Here is a 27411-nt window from a genome sequence, read left to right as displayed (position 1 = left end):
GGTCAATGGTAACCCTCAGGATGTTGACAGTGGGAGATTCAGTGATGGTAATGCCATTGAATGTCAAGGGGAGATGGTTAGATTCTCTCAGGTTATGAATTATTAGCTCAAGTCTGAATGTTGTCCAGGTCTTGCTGCATGTGGATGCAGATGCTTCAGTCTCCACTTCACTGAACAGAGCACAAACCCCTATTGCACTCTTAAATTCCAAGGACTTTGCAAAAATGCCCCTAAGAGTACAATAATTCAGACTGAAGATGATGAGGTTTGATGCAAAGACGGGGCATGTTCCAGGAAAGCAACATTATCTCATATCCCACTGGCAAGGTCTGAACAAGGTGATGCAGTCTTTGTTGATGAAGTAGAGACTTTTGCATCAACAACAACCACAACTCTGCCAGCAACAGCTCAAATGACTGAAATAAATCAGAGATGCATAGAAATCTGATGAAGAATGTGCTCAGATCAGAGTACTGCCTCAAAGATGGCCAGCATACATGTCACAGAATCCGATTCTTAGACATTACCATGAACAGAGGGGATATTCCAGTGTAGTCAATAATTTACGCATCAATGATAAAAAATTGGCAATTCCCAGAGTTCTGTGCTTCGATATACAGCAACAATTGCACCAAAGACATTTGAGCAGCACAACATGTCAAGCCAGAGAAAGCTATTAGTTTTGACAGCCAGATCTCTCAAAGTCATTGTAAGAAATGATATCAAACTATATTACCTGTGCTATTTATCATCAGGAGACAAGAAAACTGTCATCTTCCTTTGCATGAGGACAATAGAAACAGCTTGAGGACCTCTTTGAACATAGAGTTAAAATGTTCTTGATCACAGTCAACTACTATTCCAAGTGGATAAAAGTCAAGCAATTACAGCACTGATTATGTCACTGAAGGAGATATTTTGAACACATCGAATCCCAGATTTTGTAATCTTATACAATGGACTGCCTTTTGCTCACAAATACTTTGAAGAGTTCACAATGTCATATAGATTGGTCAGAGACTTATGGGGAGATGTAGCATCTCTCTTCCCCTCTTCAACTACCATGTCCCTGAGAGGGCATTGGCGACCATAGATCCTCATGCTAACCTTGCTCTGGAGGAGTGGATCATGTTCATTGATGGTGCATGCATCAATTGTGAGGTTCTTTAAAAAGATCGTTGTCTACCTCAACTTCTTTTACCATCAATCTTTCCCATCAGCATCAAACTTTCTAACTGTGTGATGTGCTAATATGACACAGTATATATCTTCACAAGAAGTAACACAATGTTTTATGAACTTGCTCTGTCCTGTAGACCTCATGGAAAAGACTTAGCTTACAGGAAGAGATGTTCCATGAAAGTTAATATTTTCTTTATTCCCTGTATATATTCTGTTTTGACATGAGACCAAGAATATTATAGTCCTCGTCAAAGGGTTGAAGAGTGGAGATATTGTATCAAAAAAAACCACTAGTTTGATGCTGTAAAGACAGTGACTAGCCTGACAAGAAGGCACATTCGCAAATGGCCTTGCATTTTTGGTGGCATATTTCACTATTGTCTGTGGACAAGCACAGGCTACAAAATTAACTTATGGTTCAGTGGCAGAGCTAATGAACAGTGGCTTAGTAAAAACCTCCATAATATTGCAGCATCGAGTGACTGTGATGTGATCCTTGGAGCTTTTGCCTCCTTTATATTGCACATCAAAGAAACGGAGGACTGTTGGGCAAAACCCAGACAAACATGCCGGTTTTGTCTATACTATAGTTGGCTCTCAGCACAGTGATGCAACCATGGATGCAAAACACCATTTTCAGTCACTGACAGATGGTGACAGAAGTGTTAGTGAGGGATCACTTTGGGACCAGTGACCATAATTCCACGAGTTTTAAGATAGCTATATAGAATGATAGGTGTGGCCCAAAAGTTAAAATTCTAAATTAGGGCAAGGTCAATTTTGATGGCATCAGGCAGGAACTTTAACAGTTAACCGGGGGAGTCTGTGGGAAGGCAAAGGGAAGTCTGGTAAGTGGGAGGTTTTAAAAGTGTGTTAACCAGGGTTCAGTGTAAGCACATTCCTCTTAGAGTGAAGGGCAAGACTGATTGAAGTAGGGAACCCTGGATGACTCGGGATATTGAGGCCCTGGTCAAAAAGGAGGCGGCACATGACATGCATAGGCAGCTGGGATCAAATGGATCCCTTGAAGAGTGTAGAGGGTGTAGGAGTAGAGTTAAGAGAGAAATCAGGAGGGCAAAAAGGGGACACAAGATTGTTTTGGCAGATAAGGCAAAGGAAAATCCAAAGGGCTTCTACAAATACATAAAGGCCAAAGAATAACTCGGGAGAGAGTAGGGCCTCTTAAGGACCAACAAGGTCATCTGTGTGGATCCACAAGAGATGGGTGAGATCCTAAATGAATATTTCACATCAGTATTCACTGTTGCGAAAAGCATGGATGTTAGGGAACTTGAGGAAATAATAGTGACGTCTTGAGGAGTGTACATATAACAGAGGAGGTGGTGTGGAAATCTTAACACACATCAAGGTAGATAAATCCCCAGGACCTGATTAAGAATATCCCAGGACATTGTGGGAGGCCTCGGAGGAAATTGTGAGTACCCTAGCAGAGATATTTGAATCATCGATAGTCACAGGTGAGGTGCCTGAAGATTGGAGGGTGACAAATGTTGTGCCTTTGTTTAAGAAGGGCTGCAGGAAAAAGCCTTGGAACTACAGGCTGGTGAGCCTCACATCTGTAGTGGGTAAGTTGTTAGAAGATATTTTGAGAGACAGGATCTACAGGCATTTAGAGACACAAGGGACTGATTAGGGACAGTCGGCATGGCTTTGAGAGTGGAAAATCATGTCTCGCTAATTTGATTGAGTTTTTAAAAGGGATAAGCGATAAGATAGATGAGGGCAGTGTAGTTGTTGTTGTCTAGATGGACTTTAGCAAGGACCTTTGACAAGGTACCACATGGTAGGTTGTTGCATAAGGTTAAATCTCACGGGATCCAGGGAGAGGTAGCCAAATGGATACAAAATTGGCTTGATGACAGTAGGTGGTTGTGGAGGGTTGTTTTTCAAACTGGAGGCCTGTGATCAGCAGTGTGCCTCAGGGTTTGATGCTGGGTCCACTGTTATTTGTCATTTATATTAATGATTTGGATGAGAATTTAGGAGGCATGATTAGTAAGTTTGCACATGACATCAAGATTGGTGGCATAGTGGACAGTGAAGAAGGTTATCTAGGATTGCAACGGGATCTTGATCAATTGGGCCAGTGGACTGACGAATGGCAGATGTAGTTTAATTTAGATAAATGCGAGGTGATGCATTTTGGTCGACTGAACCAGGGCAGGACTTACTCAGTTAATGGTAGGGCGCTGGGGAGAGTTACAGAACAAAGAGATTTAGGGGTACAGGTTCATAGCTCCTTGAAAGTGGAGGCACAGGTGGACAGAGTGGTGAAGAAGACATTCGGCATGCTTGGTTTCATTGGTCAGAACACTGAATGCAGGAGTTGGGAATGTTGAAGTTGTATAAGACATTGGTAAGGCCACACTTGGAATACTGTATACAGTGCTGGTCACCTTATTACAGAAAGGATATTATTAAACTAGAAAGAGTGCAGAAAAGATTTACAAGGATGCTACCAGGACTTGATGGTTTGAGTTATAAGGAGAGGCTGGATAGACTGGAACTTTTTTCTCTGCAGTAGGAGGCTTAGGGGTGACCTTACAGATGTCTATAAAATAATGAGGGGCACAGATCAGCTAGATAGTCAATATCTTTTCCCAAAGATAGGGGAGTCTACAACTCGAGGGCATAGGTTTAAGGTGAGACGGGAGAGATACAAAAGGATGCAGAGGGGCAATTTTTTCACACAGAGGGTGGTGAGTGTCTGGAACAAGCTGCCAGAGGTAGTAGTAGAGGCGGTGATGCGCTACTCAAACACGAGGCCTGAAGCTCGGTAAATGAAAGGCTTTTATTTACTGTAATGAAGCAGCCAGTACTTATATACACTATCCCAGACTGAAGGGGTCCCGGCCAGAGCAGGGACTCTTATACCTCTCCCAGGAGGCGGAGCCCGACTGGGATGTGCCACAACACGACAGTACAAAGGTGTAACAACCCCACCCTAACCCCAACAGCAACAATAGCACAACCCAACAGTAACATATGTACATCCTTGTAGTACTGGCCAGCCCCTGGCTCAGTACTATCCAGTGGGAACCAACGATGGTTCACCACAGGCGAGTACAATCTTGTCTTTTAAAAAGCGTTTAGACAGTTACATGGGTAAGATGGTATAGAGGGATATGGGCCAAACGCGGGCAATTGGGACTAGCTTAGGGGTTAAAAAAATGGGCAACATGGACAAGTTGGGCCGAAGGGCCTGTTTCCATGCTGTAAACCTCTATGACAACATATCCCTTACAGCAACAACAACTTAGGTTTATATGGCACCTTTAATATAATGAAACATCTCAAGGTGGAACATCATGGATACCAAGCATTGGATCTAGAAAGAGTGCAGAAAAGATTTACAAGGATGCTACCAGGACTTGATGGTTTGAGTTATAAGTAGAGGCTGGATAGACTGGAACTTTTTTCTCTGGAGCACAGGAGGCTGAGGGGTGATCTTATTGAGGTCTATAAAATAATGAGGGGCATAGATCAGCTCGATAGTCAATATCTTTTCCCAAAGGTAGGGGAGTCTAAAACTAGAGGGCATTGGTTTAAGGTGAGAGAGGAGAGATACAAAAGTGTCCAGAGGGCGGTGAGTGTCTGGAACAAGCTGCCAGAGGTTGTAGTAGAGGCGGGTACAATGTTGTCTTTTATAAAGTGTTTAGACAGTTACATGGATGAGATAGGTATAGAGGAATGGGGCCAAATGCGGCCAACTGGGACTGGCTTAGGGGTTTAAAAAAAAAAAGAGGGCGGCATGGACAAGTTGGGCCGAAGGGCCTGTTTCCATGCTGTAAACCTCTATGACTCTATGCAACATTTGTGTTGACACGGGCACACTTGCCTGAGTTGAGCTGGAATGAGATGGATGGCTGTGGAAATTTTCCAATCATTCATCGGGTCCTTGAACATGGTAAACTAGGGATAAGAGTGTATTGCAGGGCTCTTATTCAAGGAGTGGATCAGAATTGATGATGGATTGTGAGCAAGCATGGTGGAACCACTCTATACCATGTGTTCACCGTCGAAAGTTCAGGCCTGCAGCAGAGATGTTTTCTGGTATGAGAGCATGGTATTCAGATGCATCAATAAGCTCCCGTTTATACTTCAAAGTGCTATCATCTTTTGTTTTACCACAAGATGATTTTTGCTAACTCACGATTGCTTTCACTGCTAGGATCATGCTAGTCAATGGTTGACTTCTTTAACCAAATGAAAATCATTGAGTTTCTGGTTACCAGCCATGTACTCAAATTTCCTGGTGAAAATTTTCCAATCAATCGTGAAGAACCAGATAAGATTATGATCAGTACCAAATAAACAATGTCAGGAACTTCAGTTTGGAAACAAATGACTGAATTGCCTGTATCGCTGTCTGTACCTGTACTTTCTCCCAATAATAATTCTAATATGACAGACAACTATACTGTATCAGTTTGGTAGGTTGGGTGCATGTACATGTGCTGTGTCTGTGTGTGGGTCCACATGCATGTGGGATCAACCAGGTCTATGTGCATGGATTATGTCTGCAGGCATGACAATCAGCCAGGTCCACACAAAGTGGGAATCTTCCAAGCCTACACTTTCGCATATCATTGGGGTCTGTTAATGTGTCTCTTCCAAAATAATGGAAAACACATCAAAATAATGAAACATGCCACCAAACATCCCAAAAAGCAAATTCCCATATAAATGTACATTATACCTGCTTCTGAAAATGCCATTATGGCACTATTGACTGGTTAAAATAATGTGTGGTCTCTCTTTGTCATGTAAAGGTCATAATGCACCACAACTGTAGCAGATCTGTTGAAGGAAATATCCCTGACAAGACTGAGTTACAACTGCAAATCAATTCCCACAAATTTCTATAGGAAAAAGTGCTTTTAAGTATAATTCTTCATCTTTAAGGAGTCGCAGTAAAGGTCACTTCATCTGATAAAACTACTGTATTATTGCAGGAAAATTTTCCAGACTATAAAACAGAAAGGGCACTTTTGTATAGCAATATAATTCTATCTCACAAGGATGATGATATAGTGCAGCATACAAGAACACAAAGATCAATCACTGATACTTCCCCAACAAAAAACACAGACAGCAGCCTGTCCCTGCGAGTTGCCTTCCCACAGAGACTGGGTGAGATCAAAGGAAATTCCTTGACTGGTTTCTTTACTCATTAGTTGCTGAACATCATTGGTACAAACCAAGGAATGGTGGATACCAGCAAAGTGTGTCCAAATTGATTGCGAAACTCCAGTATTACTGGTGCCAGTGTTACATGATTTGAGAATTTTGAACTGTTTTTACCTTCCTGGAGGCTACTTTGGCCAGAGGGAGATTGTATCCCAATGAGACATGCATGACTTGAAAAGAAGTGTAATGGCAGATCCACACATTCACCAATAACAAACTGATCTGGCATTAAAACATTGCACTGTTTAAGTTAAAAACACCAAACAATTTTGGGTTACGCTGTGGAATGCCAATGCAAGGGCAAATAGTAACATAACTGACATGGGCAGTACTTCTGACTCAAACGTGACTGAAAGTTCCCACTAATATCACAACAATCCAAGAAGTTGTTGGAGAAAATATGGAAGTTTTTTTCTTATTTACCTGCCAGTGAAGGATGATGCTCCAGATCAAACCCAAAGTAAGTTTATGATTTCCATCCACTATATCACTTCCACCAATATTTACCAAATCCACCTGCGGAAGTAAAGGAGGATAAATGTAACTAGATATGTCATTGTGACAGCAGATGTTTGCAAAAATGGTCAGGATTAAAGCCAGGCTTGTTCAATCAGCTGCCTAGAGATTTTTCTATAAGATATCCAAACTCCAATAGTCCAGAATATGTGGCATTTCGGTAGGTGGGAATGGGGGGAGGATTGTGGGTGGGAATAGAAGGATGGCAGGCAGAGACCCTGCCATTTTCCCACCTCATTGTCTATTGAGGCCCTTAAGTGGCCAATTAATGCCCACTCAAGGACTATAATTCTGCTGAGCAGTGGATTAGCGGTTCGTCATTTGTCAGGGAGTATAACAAGCAAACCAATGCAGTGTTTGTTTGTGGGCTCCCAGGAAGGGACCCTCATTCAAAGGCACTCAATTCTTGATCAAGGGATCTGGCAATGCAAAAGGAGGCAGTGGAGGTCTCTGCTGAGAGCCACATTCCTGAACTCGTTGCTAACCCCCTTCCATGGCCCTCCCTCCTCACTTGCGGCCTGGCATCCAACAATGATTCTCAGTCCTGGATGGGTGTCATACTGGCAGCAGCCTGTGTCACTGCAAATCAATCGGCTGCTGGTCAATCAGAGGTCAGATGCTCTCAGGACACAGGATATCCGCCACTGGATCTGCCACAAGGAAATGCAGGGCACTGAACAGTGGCACACGATGCAGCAGATCTTCCTGGAAAGAGGCGACATGGGGCTTTCGCTGGTTCTCCAGCTAACAGCTGAGATCCCCTGGAGCCTCCAAAAGATTCTGGCCATACTCTTTACTTTCACTGTGCTAATAGTGACCGACATGAATTTAACCAACAGTGAATCAATTGTCGTGTACTGTAATCCTGGAAACATATGTTATTGCTGTCCTAGTCCTGAACGTATATCTTTCCCTAGTTTCACTCCAATATTCCATCTGAGTTCTTCTTAGTCATGAGACCCAACTCATGCTCTCTTGATCCTATTCCCACTGAGCTTATGTTCACCCAGCATCCCCACCTGGTCCCCATTGTAGCTGATTTTGTTTACGGTTAATCTATTGCATTTCTAACATTTTCCTGTGTTGATGAAAGATTATAGATCTGCAAGATTAACTCTGTTTCTTTATTTACAGGTATTGTCAGACCTGCTGAGTATTTCCAGCACTTTTTTTGTCTAGATTTTTTTTATGATGTCATCTGTCTCGCCTTTAAAACGTGCTGTCTGATGACATCAAAAAATCATCAAACTCTCATCAAAAAATAACCCTTAAACCTACCATCCTTTCAAATTACCATCCCATCTGAATCTTCCTTTTCACCAAAGTCACTCAACATGTTGTCATCTTCCAAATCAGTGCCCATCTTTCCCAGAACTCCATGTTTGAGTCCCTCCAAAATACACTTGGCTAGCCTTCCACATTTTACTCTCCATAAACTTGAGGTCATCTGATATTCTGTTGCCCATGTTGTAACTCAGACTGAGTTCTGTTGAGCTATTATCTCTGCAACCACTGACCTACATTAGCTCCCAGTCAAGACATAATAATTAGAATCAGAGGTGGAAAAGCTGGTGCAGCAGCAATGATTAATGGGTATCATTTGCACCCATCTCTTCCCTTTCAATCAGACACTCAATCATCTTCTCAGTATGGCAACCTGGTGTGACATAGGACTAGCAGTGATCTGCTAATTGTGTGCCCTCTGTGGTACAAACAAACACTTTTCTCTCTTCCCTTTTTCAAGGGTGATCAGACGCTGGGATCACTAATGTCCAGAAGGGCAATGATGAAAATGTTAATGACAATGCACCATCACTCACTCTTACAATACTAAGCACCAGCAGAGAAGAACAATTGAGAATAATTCAATAAAGCATTATAGAGTCATGGCAGCTAGCAGGACAATGGGCAGAGACCTGCAAGATGTGCTGTTGTCATCAGACATCAATAGTGTGGAACTGCAGCCAATGATGGGGAGGTGCAAGGTCATGGAGGAATTTAAAAACAAGGATGAAAATTTTAAAATCGAGGTATTGCTTAACTGGGAGCCAATATAGTTTAGTGAGTTCAGGGATGATGGGTAAACATGATTAAGACAACAGAGTTTTGGATGATCTGTAGTTCATGGTGAGTAGAATCAGCAAGGCTAGCCAGGAGTGCACTTAAATAGTCAAGTCTAGAGGTAACAAAGGTATGAATGAAAGTTTCAGCAGCAGATAAGCTGAGAGAGATGTAGTTGAGCTATGTTATGGAAATAGAAATCGGTGGTCTTAGTGATGGCGCGGGTGTGTGTTTGGAAGCTTACCTCAAGATTAAATATGACACTAAGGGTGTGATCTAGCCTTCGGTTGCCATAACTAGCGATAAGAGTCAGTGGCTGGTGAGTTAAGGGCTGTGGCAAGTTTGACTGCAACGCACAATGCTGCATTAGCTCTAGTGGTTTTGCTACAGTATACATGATCGACAGCGCAACTTATGGTGAAATGAATTATGGTGGGAGGAGCATCATGTGGAGCCTGGACCCACTGAGCTGAATGGCCTGAAGTGCTAAAAATTCTACATAACTTTGTTGTTGATTCTATATAGAAACAAAGCCTCCTTATAGTTATGATGATTGTCCCGTTAAAGGCAAAACAGCAGAGTAGGAGGTCACTTGGGTCTGAGTGACCAATCAGAACTCAGAGTGGAGAATCACCTGAGGGGGAGGAGTTCTCTTAGGCAGAGGTATTCCAGAGCCTTATAAATAACAATATGTTGTTCACTAGTGAAGTCTCTGAAAGTGCATCATTACAAAACAACAGGTCTGTACATAGTCCACAGTCCAGGAATTTCCCATCCAGGATAAGGCAGGTTCTGCAGCCAGAGCAAAATAAGTCACTTTCAATTTTCACCCAACACCATCCTGTTTGAGATAAATGCAGGAATAAAGACACCAAAATAACCTCCAACAGTTCCATCCTTAGTTTCATGGCGTTTGGAAGGCATTGGGAACCAGAGATTCGTCAGGGACAGGAAGGGAAAATTAGCATAAAATTCAATCTGAAACTGACCTCCTGCTCCTTCAACAGGGAAGATAGAAAGCAGCATGTCATCTAATGATTCTCTCAACCATAGCTGGTGCAGAGATTATAGTTGTCCAAAAGTGGAGAGAATTTAGAAAATTTATCGTCATAAACATTGGAAAAAGTTGCCTATATTTATACTCAAATTGAGTATTATATAATTTAAAGAAAAATAAATTTGGTCTTTTGAACTGGTAGTCCAGTAAACAATGCCCCATCATAACTTTAAAACTCTGTACTGCAGTCTATCATACAGATTCTATCAGCTCACATATAATCATACGATAACTTACATTGTTCTTCTGCAAAATCTGCAGTGCTCGGTTGACATTGTTTAATGCATGAACCCTTGTGCATCCCTTTTCTTTTGCCTATAACAATACACAGGGACACAAAAAATATACATTTTTTTAGTAAGAATCTAGATTTTTAACCACAGGCAGCTGGAGAGGGATCTGCAGAAGGCAGTCTAACTGCTCACCTCAATCCACCACAGATAAGGAGATAAAATGACATTCCAGCTAAAGATTTGTCTGTTAACAAAGATCCAGCGAATTGATCAACATAAGTCTGCAAGCACAAATGACTGGAGAACAAACTGAATGATTTAAGTGGCCTTCAGTGCAAAGTGCTGTAAGCTAAGGACAAAGCAAGCATGACACCTCCGAGAGCTCCCAACAACTTACGAATTCTTGTCATTCACAAATCGACACGAAAAGATATCTGCATGGTATCTGCATGATGATTGATATTCATTCAGATTTTCCATCGAAGTTACAGCACATTCTACGCAAGAATAACTAGAAATTTTATTTTTTACATGAATAAATCTATAATCTTTTTCAATGGTTTTTAATTGTTTTACACAGTACAGTATATTTTTGTTGCAGAGCATATTTCATGTGCAAGTTGATATTTGTATTTGCAATAAATATGCAAAGCTGCACTGTTGATGAATACATCAAAGGGAATGGCTATTTCCGATTATACATGTAGATAGGGTAATAAATCTCATTCCACCAGCTCAGCAGCTCAGAATCAAGAGCAGAGGTTGAAATCTGTCCATCAAACTCACTTGCCTCAGTTTGATATGTAGCTTCCAGTCAATAAGATGCCATTGAAAACGTGCTCTTTCCATCATGGTCAGAGAAGGAAAGGGAAAGAGAGAAGGCAAGTTGATGTGGTTCTATTGGACACACCTGTATCATACCTTTACTGGCCTTAAATGAAATGGAATGAGTTATCCTTGTGGCCATTGCGATGGAGATGTTAACTAAAACATAGCAGAACTTTTCACAGTATGATAGATGATATTTATTTCTTGAAGGGGTGGTAATTCATCTTTTAAAAACTAATTCAAATTTTGATTCTAAATAGTTTATTAAGTCATTTATCACAAAATCGACAAAGGTCGGATTCTGATGTGTGGCAGGCCTGGCAAACATAATTTGCAAGCAACCTTCCTGCAAAAAAAAAGGGAACACGTAATTCTGAAAAGACAAATGATTTTCTGAACATACTGATTGAAAAAAAACCTGCAGGAGCTCTCCTGACCCTCAAAATGAAATGGATAACTTCATCATAACACTGTTGCAACAGACAGCAAATCAGAAAAAAATACATGCGAACACTGAAAGGGCAACAAATGAGAGTTAAAAATGTCGAACAATCTTATTATCCATTTTCTGTTCATCACTTCCTCTTCCTTCATTATCTGTCCATCTAAAGCTGTCATTTATATAGTTTGCTGACTCTATCTTGTATATTACCAGTATCTGAAGGAAAACAGAAGAATAGTAATTGAAGCTCCATCTATGGCATCCACCATATCCATCAACGTAATTATGTTGAGAAAACTCAGGCAGAATTTCATAGAATCCAGAAGGAGGCCATTCAGCCCATCAAGTCTGCACCAACAACAATCCCACTCAGGCCCTTCACAATAACCCCACATGTTTACCCTGCTCCTGTCCCTGACACAAAGGGGCAATTTATCATGGCAAAACAAACTAACCCACACATCTTTGGAAGGAAACTGGAGCAGTGGGAAGAAACCCATGCAGACAAGGGGAGAACATGCAGAGTCTATAAAGACAGTCACCCGAGGCCAGAATTGAATCTAAACCCCTGGCACTGTGCAGCAGCAGAGCTCACCACTGTGTCCCCCTCAGTCCCTGCTCAGTGCATAACTTCTGTACACTGCTATCTTCCACACCAAGGGAGCAATAAGGTATTTGTTAACATTAAAATATTTAAAAATAAACTTTGAAATGTCTGTGTCTGTTCACCAGGGAAATTTCCACAGATTATTTCCAGCAATTTCAAATATATTGTGCCAGTGCAAAGCTTAAACAGTTGTCTCAAAGTGGTTTCGATAACTGGCATTAAACTGAAAATATTGCCATTTTTCCGGAAGATTCTGCATCGATTCAGTATAATGTACATGACCCAGGTGACTTATGAAAACTATTGTGGCTCATCAAAAATGAAAACACTTTCAGATAAGAATAGGAATGATAAATCCCAGATTTAATTCTAGGTGGGGCTTGTGGATGGAGCTAGGTGGTAGAGTGCGCCCTTCGCATGTCTGAGGTCCCGGGTTCAATCCCCGGCGGCAAGGAGGTACAATGGTTAGCACCACTGCCTCACAGCGCCATGGACCCGGGTTCAATTCTGGCCTTGAGTGACTATGTGGAGTCTGCGTGGGTTTCCTCTGGGTGTCCCGATTTCCTCCAAGCATCTCATAGAATCCCTACAGTGCAGAAGGAGTCCATTCGGCCCATCGAGTCTGCATCAACCACAATCCCACCCAGGCCCCACTCCCATAACCCCACATATTTAAATTGTTAATCCCTTGACACTAGGGTCAATTTAGCATGGCTAATCAACCTAACCTGCACATCTTTGGACTGTGGAAGGAAACCCATGCAGACATGGGGAGAATGTGCAAACTAAATGAATATTTCTCATCAGTATTTACTGTTGAGAAAAGCATGGATGTTAGGGAACTTGGGGAAATAAATAGTAATGTCTTGAGGAGTGTATATATTACAGAGAAGGAGATGCTGGAAGTCTTAAAGCGCATCAAGGTAGATAAATCCCCGGGACCTGATGAAGTATATCCCAGGACGTTGTGGGAGGCTGGGGGGGAAATTGCGGGTCCCCTAGCTGAGATATTTGAATCATCGATAGTCACGGGGGAGGTGCCTGAAGATTGGAGAGTGGCAAATGTTGTGCCTTTGTTTAAAAAGGGCTGCAGGGAAAAGCCTGGGAACTACAGGCCAGTGAGCCTCACATCTGTGGTGGGTAAATTGTTGGAAGGTATTTTGAGAGACAGGATCTACAGGCATTTAGAGATGCAAGGACTGATTAGGGACAGTCAGCATGGCTTTGTGAGTGGAAAATCATGTCTCACAAATTTAATTGAGTTTTTTGAAGGGGTAACCAAGAAGGTAGATGAGGGCAGTGCAGTTGATGTTGTCTACATGGACTTTAGCAAGGCCTTTGACAAGGTACCGCATGGTAGGTTGTTGCATAAAGTTAAATCTCACGGGATCCAGGGCGAGGTATCTAAATGGGTACAAAATTGGCTTCTTGACAGAAGCCAGAGGGTGGTTGTAGAGAATTGTTTTTCAAACTGGAGGCCTGTGACCAGCGGTGTGCCTCAGGGATCAGTGCTGGGCCCACTGTTATTTGTCATTTATATTAATGATTTGGATGAGAATATAGGGGGGGGGCATGGTTAGTAAGTTTGCAGGTGACACCAAGATTGGTGGCATAGTGGACAGTGAAGAAAGTTATCTCCAATTGCAACGGATCTTGATCAATTGGGCCAGTGGGCTGACGAATGGCAGATGAAGTGATGCATTTTGGTAGATTGAACCAAGGCAGGACTTACTCAGTTAATGGTGGGGCATTGGGGAGAGTTACAGAACAAAGAGATCTAGGGGTACATGTTCATAGCTCCTTGAAAGTGGAGTCACAGGTGGACAGAGTGGTGAAGAAGGCATTTGGCATGCTTGGTTTCATTGGTCAGAACATTGAATACAGGAGTTGGGATGTCTTGTTCAAGTTGTACAAGACATTGGTAAGGTCACACTTGGAATACTGTGTGCAATTCTGGTCACCCTATTATAGAAAGGATATTATTGAACTAGAAAGAGTGCAAAAAAGATTTACTAGGATGCTACCGGGATTTGATGGATTGAGCGATAAGGAGAGGCTGAATAGACTGGGACTTTTTTCTCTAGAGTGTAGGAGGCTGAATGGTGACCTTATAGAGGTCTATAAAATAATGAGGGGCATAGACAAAGTAGATAGTCAATATCTTTTCCCAAAGGTAGGGGAGTCTAAAACTAGAGGGCATAGGTTTAAGGTGAGAGGGGAGAGATACAAAAGTGTCCAGAGGGGCAATTTTTTCAGAGGGTGGTGAGTGTCTGGAACAAGCTGCCAGAGGTAGTAGTAGAGGCGGGTACAATTTTGTCTTTTAAAAAGCATTTAGATAGTTACATGGGTACAATGGGTATAGAGGGATATGGGCCAAATGCGGGCAAATGAGATTAGCTTACGGGTTTTAGAAAAAAAAAGGGCGACATGGACAAGTTGGGCCAAAGGGCCTGTTTCCTTGCTGTAAACATCTATGACTCTATGACTCCAGACAGACAGTGACCCGAGGCTGGAATTGAACCCAGATCCTTGGTGCTTTGAGACAGCAGTGCTAACCACTGTGCCGCCCCCAAATCAATTGCAGCAGTGATGGGATTCGAACTCACGCCTCCACAGAGACTGGAGCCTTAACTCAGCGCCTTGGACCGCTCGGCCATACGAAAGGACACGCCACACTCCAAAGATGTACAGGTTAGGTGGATTGGTCATGCTAAATTTCCCCTTAGAGTCCCAGGATGTGTAGGTTAGGGGGATTAACGGGGTAAAAAATATGTGGGGTTACGGGGTTAGGGTCTGTGTGGGATGCTGTGTTGGAGAGTCAGTGCAGACCTGATGGGCCGAATGGCCTGCTTCTGCACTGTAAGGCTTCTATGAAGTGAAACACAGGCTTCTAAAAGTTGTAGGGCGGAATTTTCCCTTCCCGCCTGCCACGGGAATCGTAGTGGGCGGGACACAGACCATGCAAATGTCCGTGACCTCGGGCGGGATTTTCCGGTCTTGGGGCGATTGCAGTCGGAAAATCCCGCCTGTAGTTTGATACAAAGAATAGCTACTATGTGTTATTAATGATCTAATTTCTTCACATGCAAAGGCTTGTAAGCCAAAGATGAAACAATTGTCACATATAATCTATCAAGGAAAGTTTTACACTACTGCTGACGTTAACAGAATTTTGAACAATGTAAATTTCCTACGTACTAGATCGTGGCCAACAAAACCCTCCAGAAGTTCGAGAAGCCTTCTTCCATCACATAGGTCAGTGAATAGATCTTCAATCAAAGGTTTTCCAGCCTAGGTGAAAAAAAAAGGTATTTACAGGAAATAATATCACCCATCACAGACAGCTAACTTGTCAGCTGAAATGAAAAAAAGATTAGAATTTCAATTTGGTTGTGAAAAATTTGAAGTACCATATTTAAGTTTGAAATATTCATTTTCTACTCAACACTTACTGCATTTTATTAATATTCATTGCAGCCTTTCAACTCAGGACTGCGAGAAAGTGGCACTGAGCAGTGCACTAAATTTCACTGAAGGATCCTAACCTAATAATTGCATTCTGAAAAAGTTCATAAAACTGAACAAGCTCAAATCCCCAAATACACAGTGCAAACAATTGGCAATAACAATGGCTAACTATCACCAAGAACCATTTGTGACATTTTGCACTCTGATTTAAAAAAAAGTTTTCAGGAAGTAGTCCCTGCTGTGTAGACTCAACTTATTTATATTTCTAACATTTTCTTTAAAAGGCATTATTTATTAGGCAGGATATCAGTTATAGCAGTTTTAATAGAAAAATCACTTAATTGAAAAAAAATCTTTTTAAGCAGATGGCTCAGTTCAGAGAAGATTTTTTTTTTAAAGTTACATGTATTTAAGTTAGAGACACAATAAAGGGGAAATTGAATTTTCAGATCTATTATAGCCCTTAGATCATAAACTTCCAGTGGATCATTGTCAGGTGCAGGGGGAAGTTCTCTCTATTTGACCTTAACATAGTGACTCTCATCCCAACCTATTAAGCACACCCTCACTCCATAATGGCATTTCCATTATCCACATAAAGTTATTTTTGTGTCAACTGAATTTAAATTTGACTGCACCAAAGTAATTTCCTGAAGAACCCTCATCACTGTCAGGTGAGGAAATCTTCATTTTATTATTCCAGGCTGGCTTAAAACTCCATGAATAAAATGACAGTGTTCTAACCCAGTGTATGCATAACATAACTTTTTCAGATCATTTTGACACCACCCTGAATTACTCATCTTTATGGAAACAGAGGTTAGTTGTAATGTTTACAATAATTAACCTTCAGGTACAAAATCAAACTTTGAGACTCTCGGACCCATCTGAATAGTTTAAATTTCTAATGAAGTCAGGGCAATTCTCCTCGGACTTACTGGGTGGGGTTTTATGGCCTCCCTCATCCGGAAACCATATAATCCTGCCTGAGGTCAACGGATCTTTCCACCCCTCGTCCACCCACTCTTGAAGATGATTGACCTCTTGAAAATGAAAATGGATCTCTGGGAGCAATCAGAGACCAGAAGATGGACCTCCTGAGATAGAAGATGGGTGTTCAGGAACATTCTGAGGCTGGAGGATGGACCCTCTCCAGAACAGCAAATCTGTAAGGTCCACCTGCAGATGCTCCACCACCCATTGCTGTTGTGTTCCAGGGTTACCAGCGGCATCCAGATGCAGCCCCAGGCATTGTTCAAGTGAGTCGCAACACCTACACACCACATTGTTCACACCGGCATGTTTTCCCACTTGCACCGCAGAGAATCAGATGTGATTGGTCTGGCCTTCATCTGCATCCATGAGTGTGATGGAAATGAGTTTCATGCCAGCCTCCAGTGGGTTTCCTGATCGGTCTTGGCAGGCAGCGGAAGATTCTACTGTAAATTCACACTGGCGTAAAAGTGATTTTTGGGCTTTGCACCGAATTCTACCCACTTGCCACTAACCCACCAACGGGGACTTCGGAGAATTCTGTCCTGAGGGCCATGATTCTCCCATCCCACTGCACTGACTTTTTAGTGCAGCGGGCCGGGAGATTCTCGCACTGGCCAATTTATGTGGCTTGCTTGGCATCTTCCAGCACCGGACTTTTGGTGGCGTCAGCTCCACGCTGGAAATTGATAGGGAGGCATGAAAATCATTTACACATTATTTGAATTTCATTTGAATGAGATGAGCAGGCTCAGGGCTGAAATCTCCGGGAGGGCGGGGGGAAGCAACTGCCCCCCCCCCCCCCCGACAGGGTCAGGCGGCAGGGGGTGCCCCTGGGTATTGGCATGCCCGCTTGGGCCCCCTGGCACTGCCCAAGGGGCAAAATACCAATGCCCAGGAGGAACCTTGGCACTGCCCATTGGGCATGGGGCATTGCCAAGGGGACAGGCCTGTGGGGATGGGGCCTGGTGGGGATGGGGTCCCGCTGCCACTCTGTAGACAGGATTGGGTCGGGCTATCAGCCTGCTGGGGGGCTCGGGGCTGGCACTGTGGGTGGGCTAGCAATCGGGAGGCAGGCAGTGCCAGGCCACTGCACGTCACCGATCTTAGTGCTGACAGATCGGAGCATGCACAGTGGCCCACTCAGCGCTCTGCTGTCGGCCTCTCCAGCAGGAATAGACCCCACCCCCAGCTTTATAATGAAATACACGCTAGTAACCGTTGCAGTGCGCAAAGTGTGGCAGAATCTTCTCTGAACTCCCACTGAAAAAAAGAGCGCAAATTACTCCAGTTTTCATACGAATTCGACACTTAGAATTTTTGGGGGAAATTCCGACCATGTTGTCTCATCTATTTTTCAGTTCACAGTCTCTCTGCATATTCCAGTCGAGATTGGGGTTTAGAAACATCAACTGTAATGAAACAAAATGCCAACATATTTCTGAAGTCAGAGAAGACTTGATGACATTTGTGGATAGACCTGAAGCTCAAGATTAATATGACCCTTTCCTTTCTCATCATGGTTTGGAAGTCCCGAAATGCCAGTGTCATGCACTCTTCTAAATATTCATAACCACATACAGCACCAAAGCTTTCTGTGCTACTGTTTAAATTAGTTTCAAATATTACGTCAAGCCCCTACCTCTGCCACCCATGTGCCTTATTTTAGGTTGATCCATGTCTCATTCTTTCTATGCCAAATTGCTCTCCTCCTCCTAATTTGCTCCATTTTACAGAGTCTCAATAACCACAGACCAGTTGCCTTGGATAAAGTAACATACCAGTGGCCAAGCCCAACCACACACAACAGAGGACAGTTGAAGGGCAACAAAATGCAATTAGTATTTTGAGTTGGAACATGCCATGACATACCGATAAAATTAACAGTTAGTTAACTCGACATTGTGGCTTTTAAGGTACAATTGACTCGGTGCACAATTCTTGCCAGCAAAGGGAAACCATCAGTGATGGGGGGGGGAGGAGTAAAAATTCCTGCATCAGGAGCACCACTGCAGCGCCACAGGGAGAAGAGGTCAGATATTGGGACGGGTCACTAGTTTTCTAAACCACATCTGGGGCAACAAAGTCGACAGGGTTGAAAACGTGCATGGTAAAGAATAGAAAAATAACAGTTTTTTATTGCACACCTGCACAACAAATGTCAATAACAATATCGTGGATCAAATATCACATTGTTGACACACAGACATCCTTTAGAAATAATGCAGTAACAATATTCAGGATCTTCAGTTTTCAGCTGATGCACCTAAACTGTGCTACTTTAAATTTGCAAAAGAAAAATCAGTAACAGAACCTGAACTAGCAAGTGCAAGAAGAGCAACTTTACGTTTAGTGCTATCTTGGTTTTTTTAGATGTCCTGTTTTCACTGTAAATGGGAAATAGAGACTGGCATATTCAACTTTTACATTTTTCTTTCCAGTTGGTGGTAAATAAGTATCTTTAAGGATAGAATTGAACTGAGCGGAGTTCCCAGCTTGTCAGGTTTTGGGCCTAAGGAGAGGGAGTGGGTATCAGCAGGCTTTAAAGGTCTACTCTCTCAACCAGATTGCTATGCTCTGCTTCCTCACCCACAGCTACATGCACTCAAGCAATAAACGGACAGCAAATTGGCAACCGGCATCCTCTTGAGATAGAGATGGAGCTATAGGCCTTCCTTCAGTTTCAATTTCCTTCTATTATACTGCCCAAAAGGGAAGTGCAGACCTCAACGACTGTTACAAATCAAATATATTTTCTCAGTTACAGAAGGGCTGCTCAGTGATCTGAACAGAAAACATATAATGGCTTAGGATTGGCTGTCGTCGGTCGACGAATGGCACCCACCATTACTTAAACTAAGTTAGATGAGTGAATTCAATGTCAAATCTGACAGAGAGAGAGGCACACAGAGAGGAAAAGAGTGGATTAAGAGAGTGACCAAAAAAAGGCAAAAATATATTTTTATGAAATTATAATTTTAAAAAATCTCCACAACAATTAAATGCTAAAGAAATGAGATTCCACACCTGTTAATAGTTAATTTCCAGGGCCGGGGAAGTTATTTGGCAGTAAATATGTCTTATTACAACACTGAAAAGGGCACTTGGACTGAAATGAACAACCGCTAATTTTATGTGATGAGTTTAGTTCATATTTAGCAAAGGAAGTTCATAATGCTCATTGGGAAGCCAACCCCTTTGGGTTTTTTTCTCCTCTCCCACTTTCCCTGCCTCTGCACTTGTTCAAAAATTGCTATCTTCCGAACTTTTTCTAGCTCTGATTAATGGTCATCCAACTAAAACATTCCCACGGTTTTCCAGCCCTTCAGCCTGGCGGGATCTTCTGGTCCTGCCGATGTGAATGGAAATTTCAATGACCCACCAGCCCCACCAAGGGGGAACCTGCAAATGGGGGAGGTGTTCGAACCAATGAGCATTATGAACTTCCTATACGTGCATGATAAAATGAACTGAACTCATCACAGAAAGTTATTTCAATCTGTCTTTTTCAATGCTGTAATAGGACATATTTATTGCCAAACAACTTTCCGTCATTGGGGATTAATTTTTAACAAGTGTGGAATCTCATTTCTTTCGCATTTAACATAGAACATAGAACAGTACAGCACAGAACAGGCCCTTCGGCCCACGATGTTGTGCCGAGCTTTGTCTGAAACCCAGATCAAGCTATTTCCTCCCTATCATCCCGAAGTACTCCATGTGCCTATCCAATAGCTTCTTAAATGTTCCTAAAGTTTCTGACTCTACTATCCCTGCAGGCAGTCTATTCCACACCCCAACCACTCTCTGAGTAAAAAACCTACCTTGGACATCCTTCCTATATCTCCCACCATGAACCCTATAGTTATGCCCCCTAGTTACCGCTCCATTCACCCGAGGAAATAGTCTTTGAACGTTCACTCTATCTATCGCCCTCATCATCTTATAAACCCCTATCAAGTCTCCTCCCAACCTCCTCCGCTCCAAAGAGAAAAGCCCAAGTTCCCTTAACCTTTCCTCATAAGACCTACCCTCCAAACCAGGCAGCATCCTGGTAAATCTCCTTTGCACTCTTTCCAGTGTCTCCACATCCTTCTTGTAGTGAGGTGACCAGAACTGCACACAATATTCCAAATGTGGTCTCACCAAGGTCCTGTACAGTTGCAGCATAACCCCACGGCTCTTAAACTCAAACCCCCTGTTAATGAACGCCAACACACTAGAGGCCTTCTTCAAGGCTCTATCCACGGCTCTATCCATTTAATTCTATTCCAGCCATTAACTCTTGTTTCTCTCTCCTCAGATGCTGCCTGAATTGCTGAGTATTTCCAGCTTCTTTATTTCAGTACCCACTTTACCAGAAATGTTTCCTCCATGGTTTAACAACTTAGCCTGAATGTAGTGTCTTTCACATTGTAAAATATCACAATGTACTTCACATGAGCATTATGAAGTCAAATTTGATACCAAGTCACACAAGAAAATATTAACACAGGTGACCAAAAAGCTTGGCCAAAAAGATAGATTTCAAGTCGCCTGTTAAAGGAGATGGGAGGAATAGAATGGTGATGTGGAGATGCCGGCATTGGACTCGGGTAAGCACAGTAAGAAGTCTCACAACACCAGGTTAAAGTCCAACAGGTTTATTTGGTAGCACAAGTGTCAATTAAAGTATCACGGATCAAATATCACACTGTTGACACACACACATTCTTTATTTGTGCTACCAAATAAACCTATTGGACTTTAACCTGGTGTTGTGAGACTTCTTACTAGGAATAGAGTGGGACAGAGCCTTTAGGAGGTGATTCCCAAGCTTAGAGCCTAGACAGGTGAAACCATGACCATCAACTATGATAATCAAGGATGTGCAACAGGTCATAATTGGAGAGTGCAGAGAATTCAGAGGGTTGTGGCGCAGAGTAGGTGACAGCAACAGCAAGGAGCCAAACCATGGAGTAATTTGTAAACAAGTTTGTGGGTGACATGGTGGCATTGCTGACTCACAGCACCAGGGACCTCGGTTTGATTCCCGTCTTGGGTCACTGTGGAGTTTGCACATTCTCCCTGTGGCTGCCAGGGTTTCCTCCGGGTACTCGGTTTCCTCCCACAATCCGAAAGACGTGCTGGTTATGCATTGGCCATCCTAAAATACCCCCTCAGTGTACCCGAACAGGTGCCAGAGTGTGGCGACTAGGGGATTTTCACAGTAACTTTGTTGCAGCGTTAATATAAGTCTACTTGTGACACTAATAAATAAACTGAAGCTAGAATTTTAAAAGTGAGGTTTTGCTGCTGCCAGAGTCTACGTGGGTCAGTGAGCACCAGGATTGACGGCTGAACAGAAGTTTGTACATCAAACATCCGCTGTGGTCCACATGCAATCTGGTAATGTTTGTTTTTTGTCTGAGACACAAACAATGGTTGCAAAGCAGGCGGGTTGTACAACGGGCGGGCGAACTGATCAACCAAATTATTGCCACTGCAGTGAAAGTGAAAACTGTATTTGGCATGAATTAAATGGTGCTCAGAGTTGGAGCACTTGAAGAAACAAAAGTTAATCAGTGTCAGTCAGCATGGGTTTTCAAATGGTAGGTCATGCTTGAACAACTTTACAGAATTTTTACAAGCCAAGTCAAGGCAACGCAATGGCTGTGTGTTTTTTCTAAATGGATTTTTATCAGTATTTGATGAGTGAAAACTATCATAACAAACTGAAGCTGCAAATTACAATTTATTTTCAGCATCAGTGGTGTCAGTCATTCTTGTAAGTGACCTAAACATCTTGATTTTATGAGAGTTGACACACGCTGCCCTACATCTAGCTCAATGACAGCATGACCCACCCCCTAAAGGAAAACCAAGCAAACACTTTAATATGAAACAAACAGCTCTTTTATTTTGCAGTAAAGTGCACTGCAGCCATTATGAACACATTTACTTAATTCAAACAAATCTTTGCACAAAATAAAGTACACCCCACACCAGTCCATAGTGATGGATTGTTTTGCTGCATGTAAGCTGAAGTGGGGAAAAATATACAGATGAGTACACTTTAAAAATGACTGCCTGGCACATAAAGTGTTAACTGGAAAAGAGACATTAAACAGGCACTGACTTTTAGTACAGACAGCCACTTGAGATTAAAACATAAAAGACAGGCAGCTATTTAAAGTTAACATGCAGGAATCAGATCCTGCAGGAAGCCAGCTAGGGCTTGAGGCACTCTTTAGGATAAGGACAATAGGGTTGGGTAAAGAGATTAGATACAGGTGGGATCGGGAATACATAAATGCAGGAAAGCCAATTATTATATGAATGAGCCGAAACTAAACCATTGATAGCCATTGATGTAGGAAATGTATCCATTCATAGAACAATGCGATGTTAACATGCTTATGTCTGTATTTGTCTATAACAATGTGTTAACGATCGATCATCTGCTTGATTACAACGATGTGATAATGGCTAGATGTCCGATCCATCTATTGTGTAAAGGGTATAAAGATGGACCGCTCCTATTGTCTCATTGAAAGAAGGTTTGCTGCTTGTTAGTTCCTTGTCTCCACGAAGCTTCGTTAAAATAAAACTATATTCTTGAAACCTTCAAGCCTGACTCAGTGGTACATTTCCCACAACAATTGACGTCGTCGGCTAGGATCCTATTACTGGTGAGATCGATTGGCCACGATCGGAGCCGGGGTAGAGATCACTGAATCTGCGAGAGTCAGACAAGGTCAAGAATACAGTTTGCAAGGAGTTAAACTTAAGGGGTTAAACTTAAGGGATATTTGTAGCAATAAGTATTGTTGTATATGATATAGTGCTAAGTACTAACTGCTGATAGTGATAAGTAACTGTTGCTTGTGCTGACTGACAAGAGGACAAGGTAGTGCCTGTCTCAAAAACCCTGCCTTAGACCGGCTGTTGAGAGGAGAAATCTCCCACGCGAAGGCTAGGAGATTGAAGTGGGTAAAGAGACACCAAGGGCACTGAGGATTGTGAAGCACAAGTGGCAGAGGTCGGTTAACATCAAACTCTGTAGTGGCGAACAAACACAGAGTTGCCATCTGATTGCATGAAAGTTTGAAAAGTTGGGAACTGTACTGTCAATGTTGTGAAAAGCGGGGCAGAAAAGGAGCTTGATCAACTCTGACCTAAACCGGACTCTGGTGGAGAAGCACATTGCCGAGGTGGTAATAGTGGAAGCTGAGAGTATAACTTGAAACCCTGTAACAGTAGTGAAACACGGTGCTAGAGTAGTAATAGTGGCCAGGGGTAGTGAAGTCCCTACGGTAGAGAGCACACTTTACTAGGGAGTAATCGTGGCCGGGGTTAGTGATGTCTGCAAAATGGAAGATAATGAAGTTAAAAGGGGACCTGCAGGATCCCTCATTGAAGATTACATGACAGACAGGAAAGAGTTTATAAAGAGAATGCAAAAGGATGGCTGGGATACTTCTCAGACCTTAGAGCAGCAGAGAAAGTGGATAGATAAGGAAAAGAGAAACAAGACAAAGAAGGTAGGAGTATTGTTAATACATCAGTTAGCTGGTCTAATTGAGCAAGTAGTCGCCTCTACTAAGAAGTGGAGTGAAGATAAAGAATGGATTAGAGAATTAGAATCCCGAGTGAGGGAACTGGAGAAGCAAAACCAGGTTTTAGAAGAAAAGCAATGGAGAGGGGAAACTGTTCCTCTACCTCCTTGTGAGTCCACCCAGCAGGGACCAACCGCTCCTTCAGAGGAGTGGGAAGCGCTAGAACACAACTTAGCGCCAGTAACCCGAGGGGGAACAAATGCGCGACCAAACGCAACTTATCAACCCTTCACCCCAGGTGAGAGAAAGCAGATAATGGCTTCCCTGGGTAAATTACAACCTAGAAGCGCAAACACTAAATTCTGGGAAGAATTAGACACAATCTGGGTTGGACACCAATTACACCTGAGAGACATACACCAGCTGGTCAGGGCAGCCTGTCCAGCAGATAAGTGGAGGCAGGTAGCAGGTGGACCCGCCGCTCCTCCAGCATAGGATTATAGTGGGGGACAGTGGACACATGCAGTCGCCCTAACATCAGATGGATGCCCAACAGACACCCTTCACCGTTTAAAGCAGAGATTCTGAGGGTATTAGGGAATGCTCCCACTAACTGGAGCAGAATTACCACAACCAAACAGTTAAAAGGGGAAGGAGCTTCTGAATATGGGGAACGGTTGTTCCAGGTATATCAAGAGTGCTTAGGACAAGGGAACCCAGGTCGAGGGGATCGAGCGTTCATCCAGGCTTTTAAGGATGGGCTCTCTAGTGCTCACCAGGTCATCCTAAAAATGGGAGTGATTATGTCCCAAGATTACGATGAATTGGTAGAATGGGCTAGTGGCATACCTGGAGGTGGATAGAGAGATCTTAGTTTTTGTATTTCAGTGTGTTTGTGTGATTTGGTAGCTTGTTGAATGTAGGTGGTTGTTGTTGTATTAGATTGAGAGCAGGGAGCTGTAGAAGCCTGTTTATTCCTGTGGAGTGTTTGCTGCAGGCAGTGGGGATGCGGTGCTTTGCACCTTGGTTTAGCCTCAGGGGGGCTGGGGGAGTGTTAAAACTGTTAAAGATTAAAGTGATAAGATTTCTTGAATTTACTTCTGTTTTGAGTTAATTACAGTTTGGAAGAAAGAAGAATAAAAGCGACTGTCTTAATCAATGTTCTGTATTCTCTTTAAATGTTTTACTTACATCCCAGTTTGAATGAAAAAGGATGTGCTGTGGAATGACTGTTGGAAGCTTCCATGTGTGTCTATGTGTGTTTAAACAAAGTGGTTGCGTGGATGTTTTGTTGTTGATTGTTTTAATGTTTTAATGTTAAGAAAGGATTTAAACCTTGGAAGGAACCATGTGCTCTTTCCTTTGTCTTGAAGTAGAAATTATAAGAGTTAGTTGAGAAGTTAAGAGAAGAAAACAAGTAATTTTGTGGAAAGGTAGAAAAGCAGGAACAAAAGAATGAGGTAAATATATTGTCTATGAGTCAGCTTAAAGTATATCAAGTCAGTGAAATGCAGTATTAAGGTCCGCAGAATATCGCGATTTACAAACGTCTAATAGTTTAAAATTCTGTAACTGGTTAAAATTATATACTGCTGTCGGAATCTCATGTGCCATCTATTGTTCAAGGTTTGCCAAATATAAAAACACTGCAAAGCTTAAAATCTAGCCAGTTAAGAATCAAACTAAAACGTTTCTAATCAATTAACTAGTATGTATTGCACCTACTTTGATTTTGATTCAGCGCCTGTTATTTTCCTAGAGTGCGGGGGTTTTGATCTGGAGCTCAGTTTAAAAATGGAAACGGCTTGAATTAAAATGGTTACGATGTGTAAAGTGGTATGATACAACTGCCGCTTGATTATTTTTATTATACAGTATAGCACTGCCATTTAGACCTGAGAATAAAACCAAATCCTGAAAAGCCTTAACCAACTTTGTATGATATATTTATATACTATATATTGTGTATCAAATTAGAGATAATGTAAGAGTACATCATATAAAGATCGGAGCTGTATGGCATGTGATTTTAATGGGGAAAGCGATGTCTTTTGATAGGATTATATACAAATGACTGGATGTCCAGCTGCAGCCAAAAAAGGCCAGTACAAAGTGTTATTTAATTCACACTAAGCTTTCTATGGAAGGGAGATATGCAATTAAATGTAAAATGCACTAGCTAAAGCCATACAAGCATCGGGAAAAATGTGGACAGAGGTATTGCCCACTATACTAATGAGATTAAGAGCTACCACAAACCGGACAACCGGATTAACTCCTTATGAGCTAATGACAGGACGGGCGATGCAATTACCCGAAAGCATAACAGGTGGGACCGATGTAGGTCCACTAAAAGATAAAATCAGGAGATATGTTCTGGAACTAAGCACCCAACTAAAAGGGATGCGCAAATTGGTAAAAGACAATCAGGAAATAAAAGACGCAGAGAGAGAGCTTGAGATGCTCTCTGACGTCCCAACAGCGGGAAGTCGCGTCCGAGCAAAAACATTACCTGACAAACCAGGGTTTGCACCAAAATGGAATGGGCCATATGAAGTTATAATTAGTGGAGACACCTGTGCCTGTATAGACATAAGAGGGAAAGGTGTCTGGAAACACTGGACACAGCTAAAATTACACATTGGAACAAATAAGTAACTAGATTGATGAACTAACGAAAATGCTTTCCTCAAAACAGTCAAAGACTGCAAGGAAGAACAACTGGTACGCGCGGGTTGATAGATAATATAACTTGTAAAGGTTATATGAATTATAGTGTTAGGTTTGATATTTGATCGTTGCGAATATGTGTGTAATTGCTTATGTAACTGTACTACTTTGCGTTGTCACGACTGTAAATTTAACTGGATTGGAGGATAACTTGTTTTACAAAGCTCACATACATTTACACGGGAATCGAACTGTATGTTACCCGTTAGCACAATCGGTAGAAGCCCTATTTGTAGCCACCCCTGGGTGGACCCCTCATGACTTATATACTATAGATACATCAGTCCCTGTAAGGGACAAATTGGCAAATGTAAAAGTGGTATACAGGGGAGATGTGTGGGACTTGTAAACCCCACAGATCCTGTGTGCAGGGGGTTCCAACAGGTGGGAGGAAAACTTTGTTCAGATACTGCAAGCTATCCGCTTTGTTTTACGGGGCAGGCATGGGGATGTGCCCATGCCTTGGTCCCTAAGAATGATTCCTGTGTACAGACACAGTGTCCGTCAACATTGTCGGGTTAATAAGGGACAGTTTACTTGCACTT

General features: G+C 42.4%; 1 protein-coding gene across 13 annotated transcripts in view; it reads right to left on the bottom strand.

The window, feature by feature from the left end:
* The window catches only part of LOC144506416 (dystrophin-like), a 1861003-nt gene that overhangs the window by 1319191 nt on the left and 514401 nt on the right, over positions 1 to 27411 (bottom strand). For all 13 annotated transcript variants that reach the window (XM_078232507.1, XM_078232503.1, XM_078232508.1 and 10 more), the window contains exons 3-5: positions 15336 to 15428; positions 10265 to 10342; positions 6817 to 6909 (exon numbers count right to left, since the gene is read on the bottom strand). In XM_078232507.1, coding sequence (XP_078088633.1) covers positions 6817 to 6909; positions 10265 to 10342; positions 15336 to 15428 — 264 coding nt within the window. The remainder of the gene's footprint in view (positions 1 to 6816; positions 6910 to 10264; positions 10343 to 15335; positions 15429 to 27411) is intronic.

The sequence above is a fragment of the Mustelus asterias genome, chromosome 17 (assembly GCF_964213995.1).
Source record: "Mustelus asterias chromosome 17, sMusAst1.hap1.1, whole genome shotgun sequence".
Classification (NCBI taxonomy): Eukaryota; Metazoa; Chordata; class Chondrichthyes; order Carcharhiniformes; family Triakidae; genus Mustelus; species Mustelus asterias.
The sequence above is the reverse complement of the archived record's forward strand: the minus strand, read 5'-3'. Positions and strand labels throughout refer to the sequence as shown.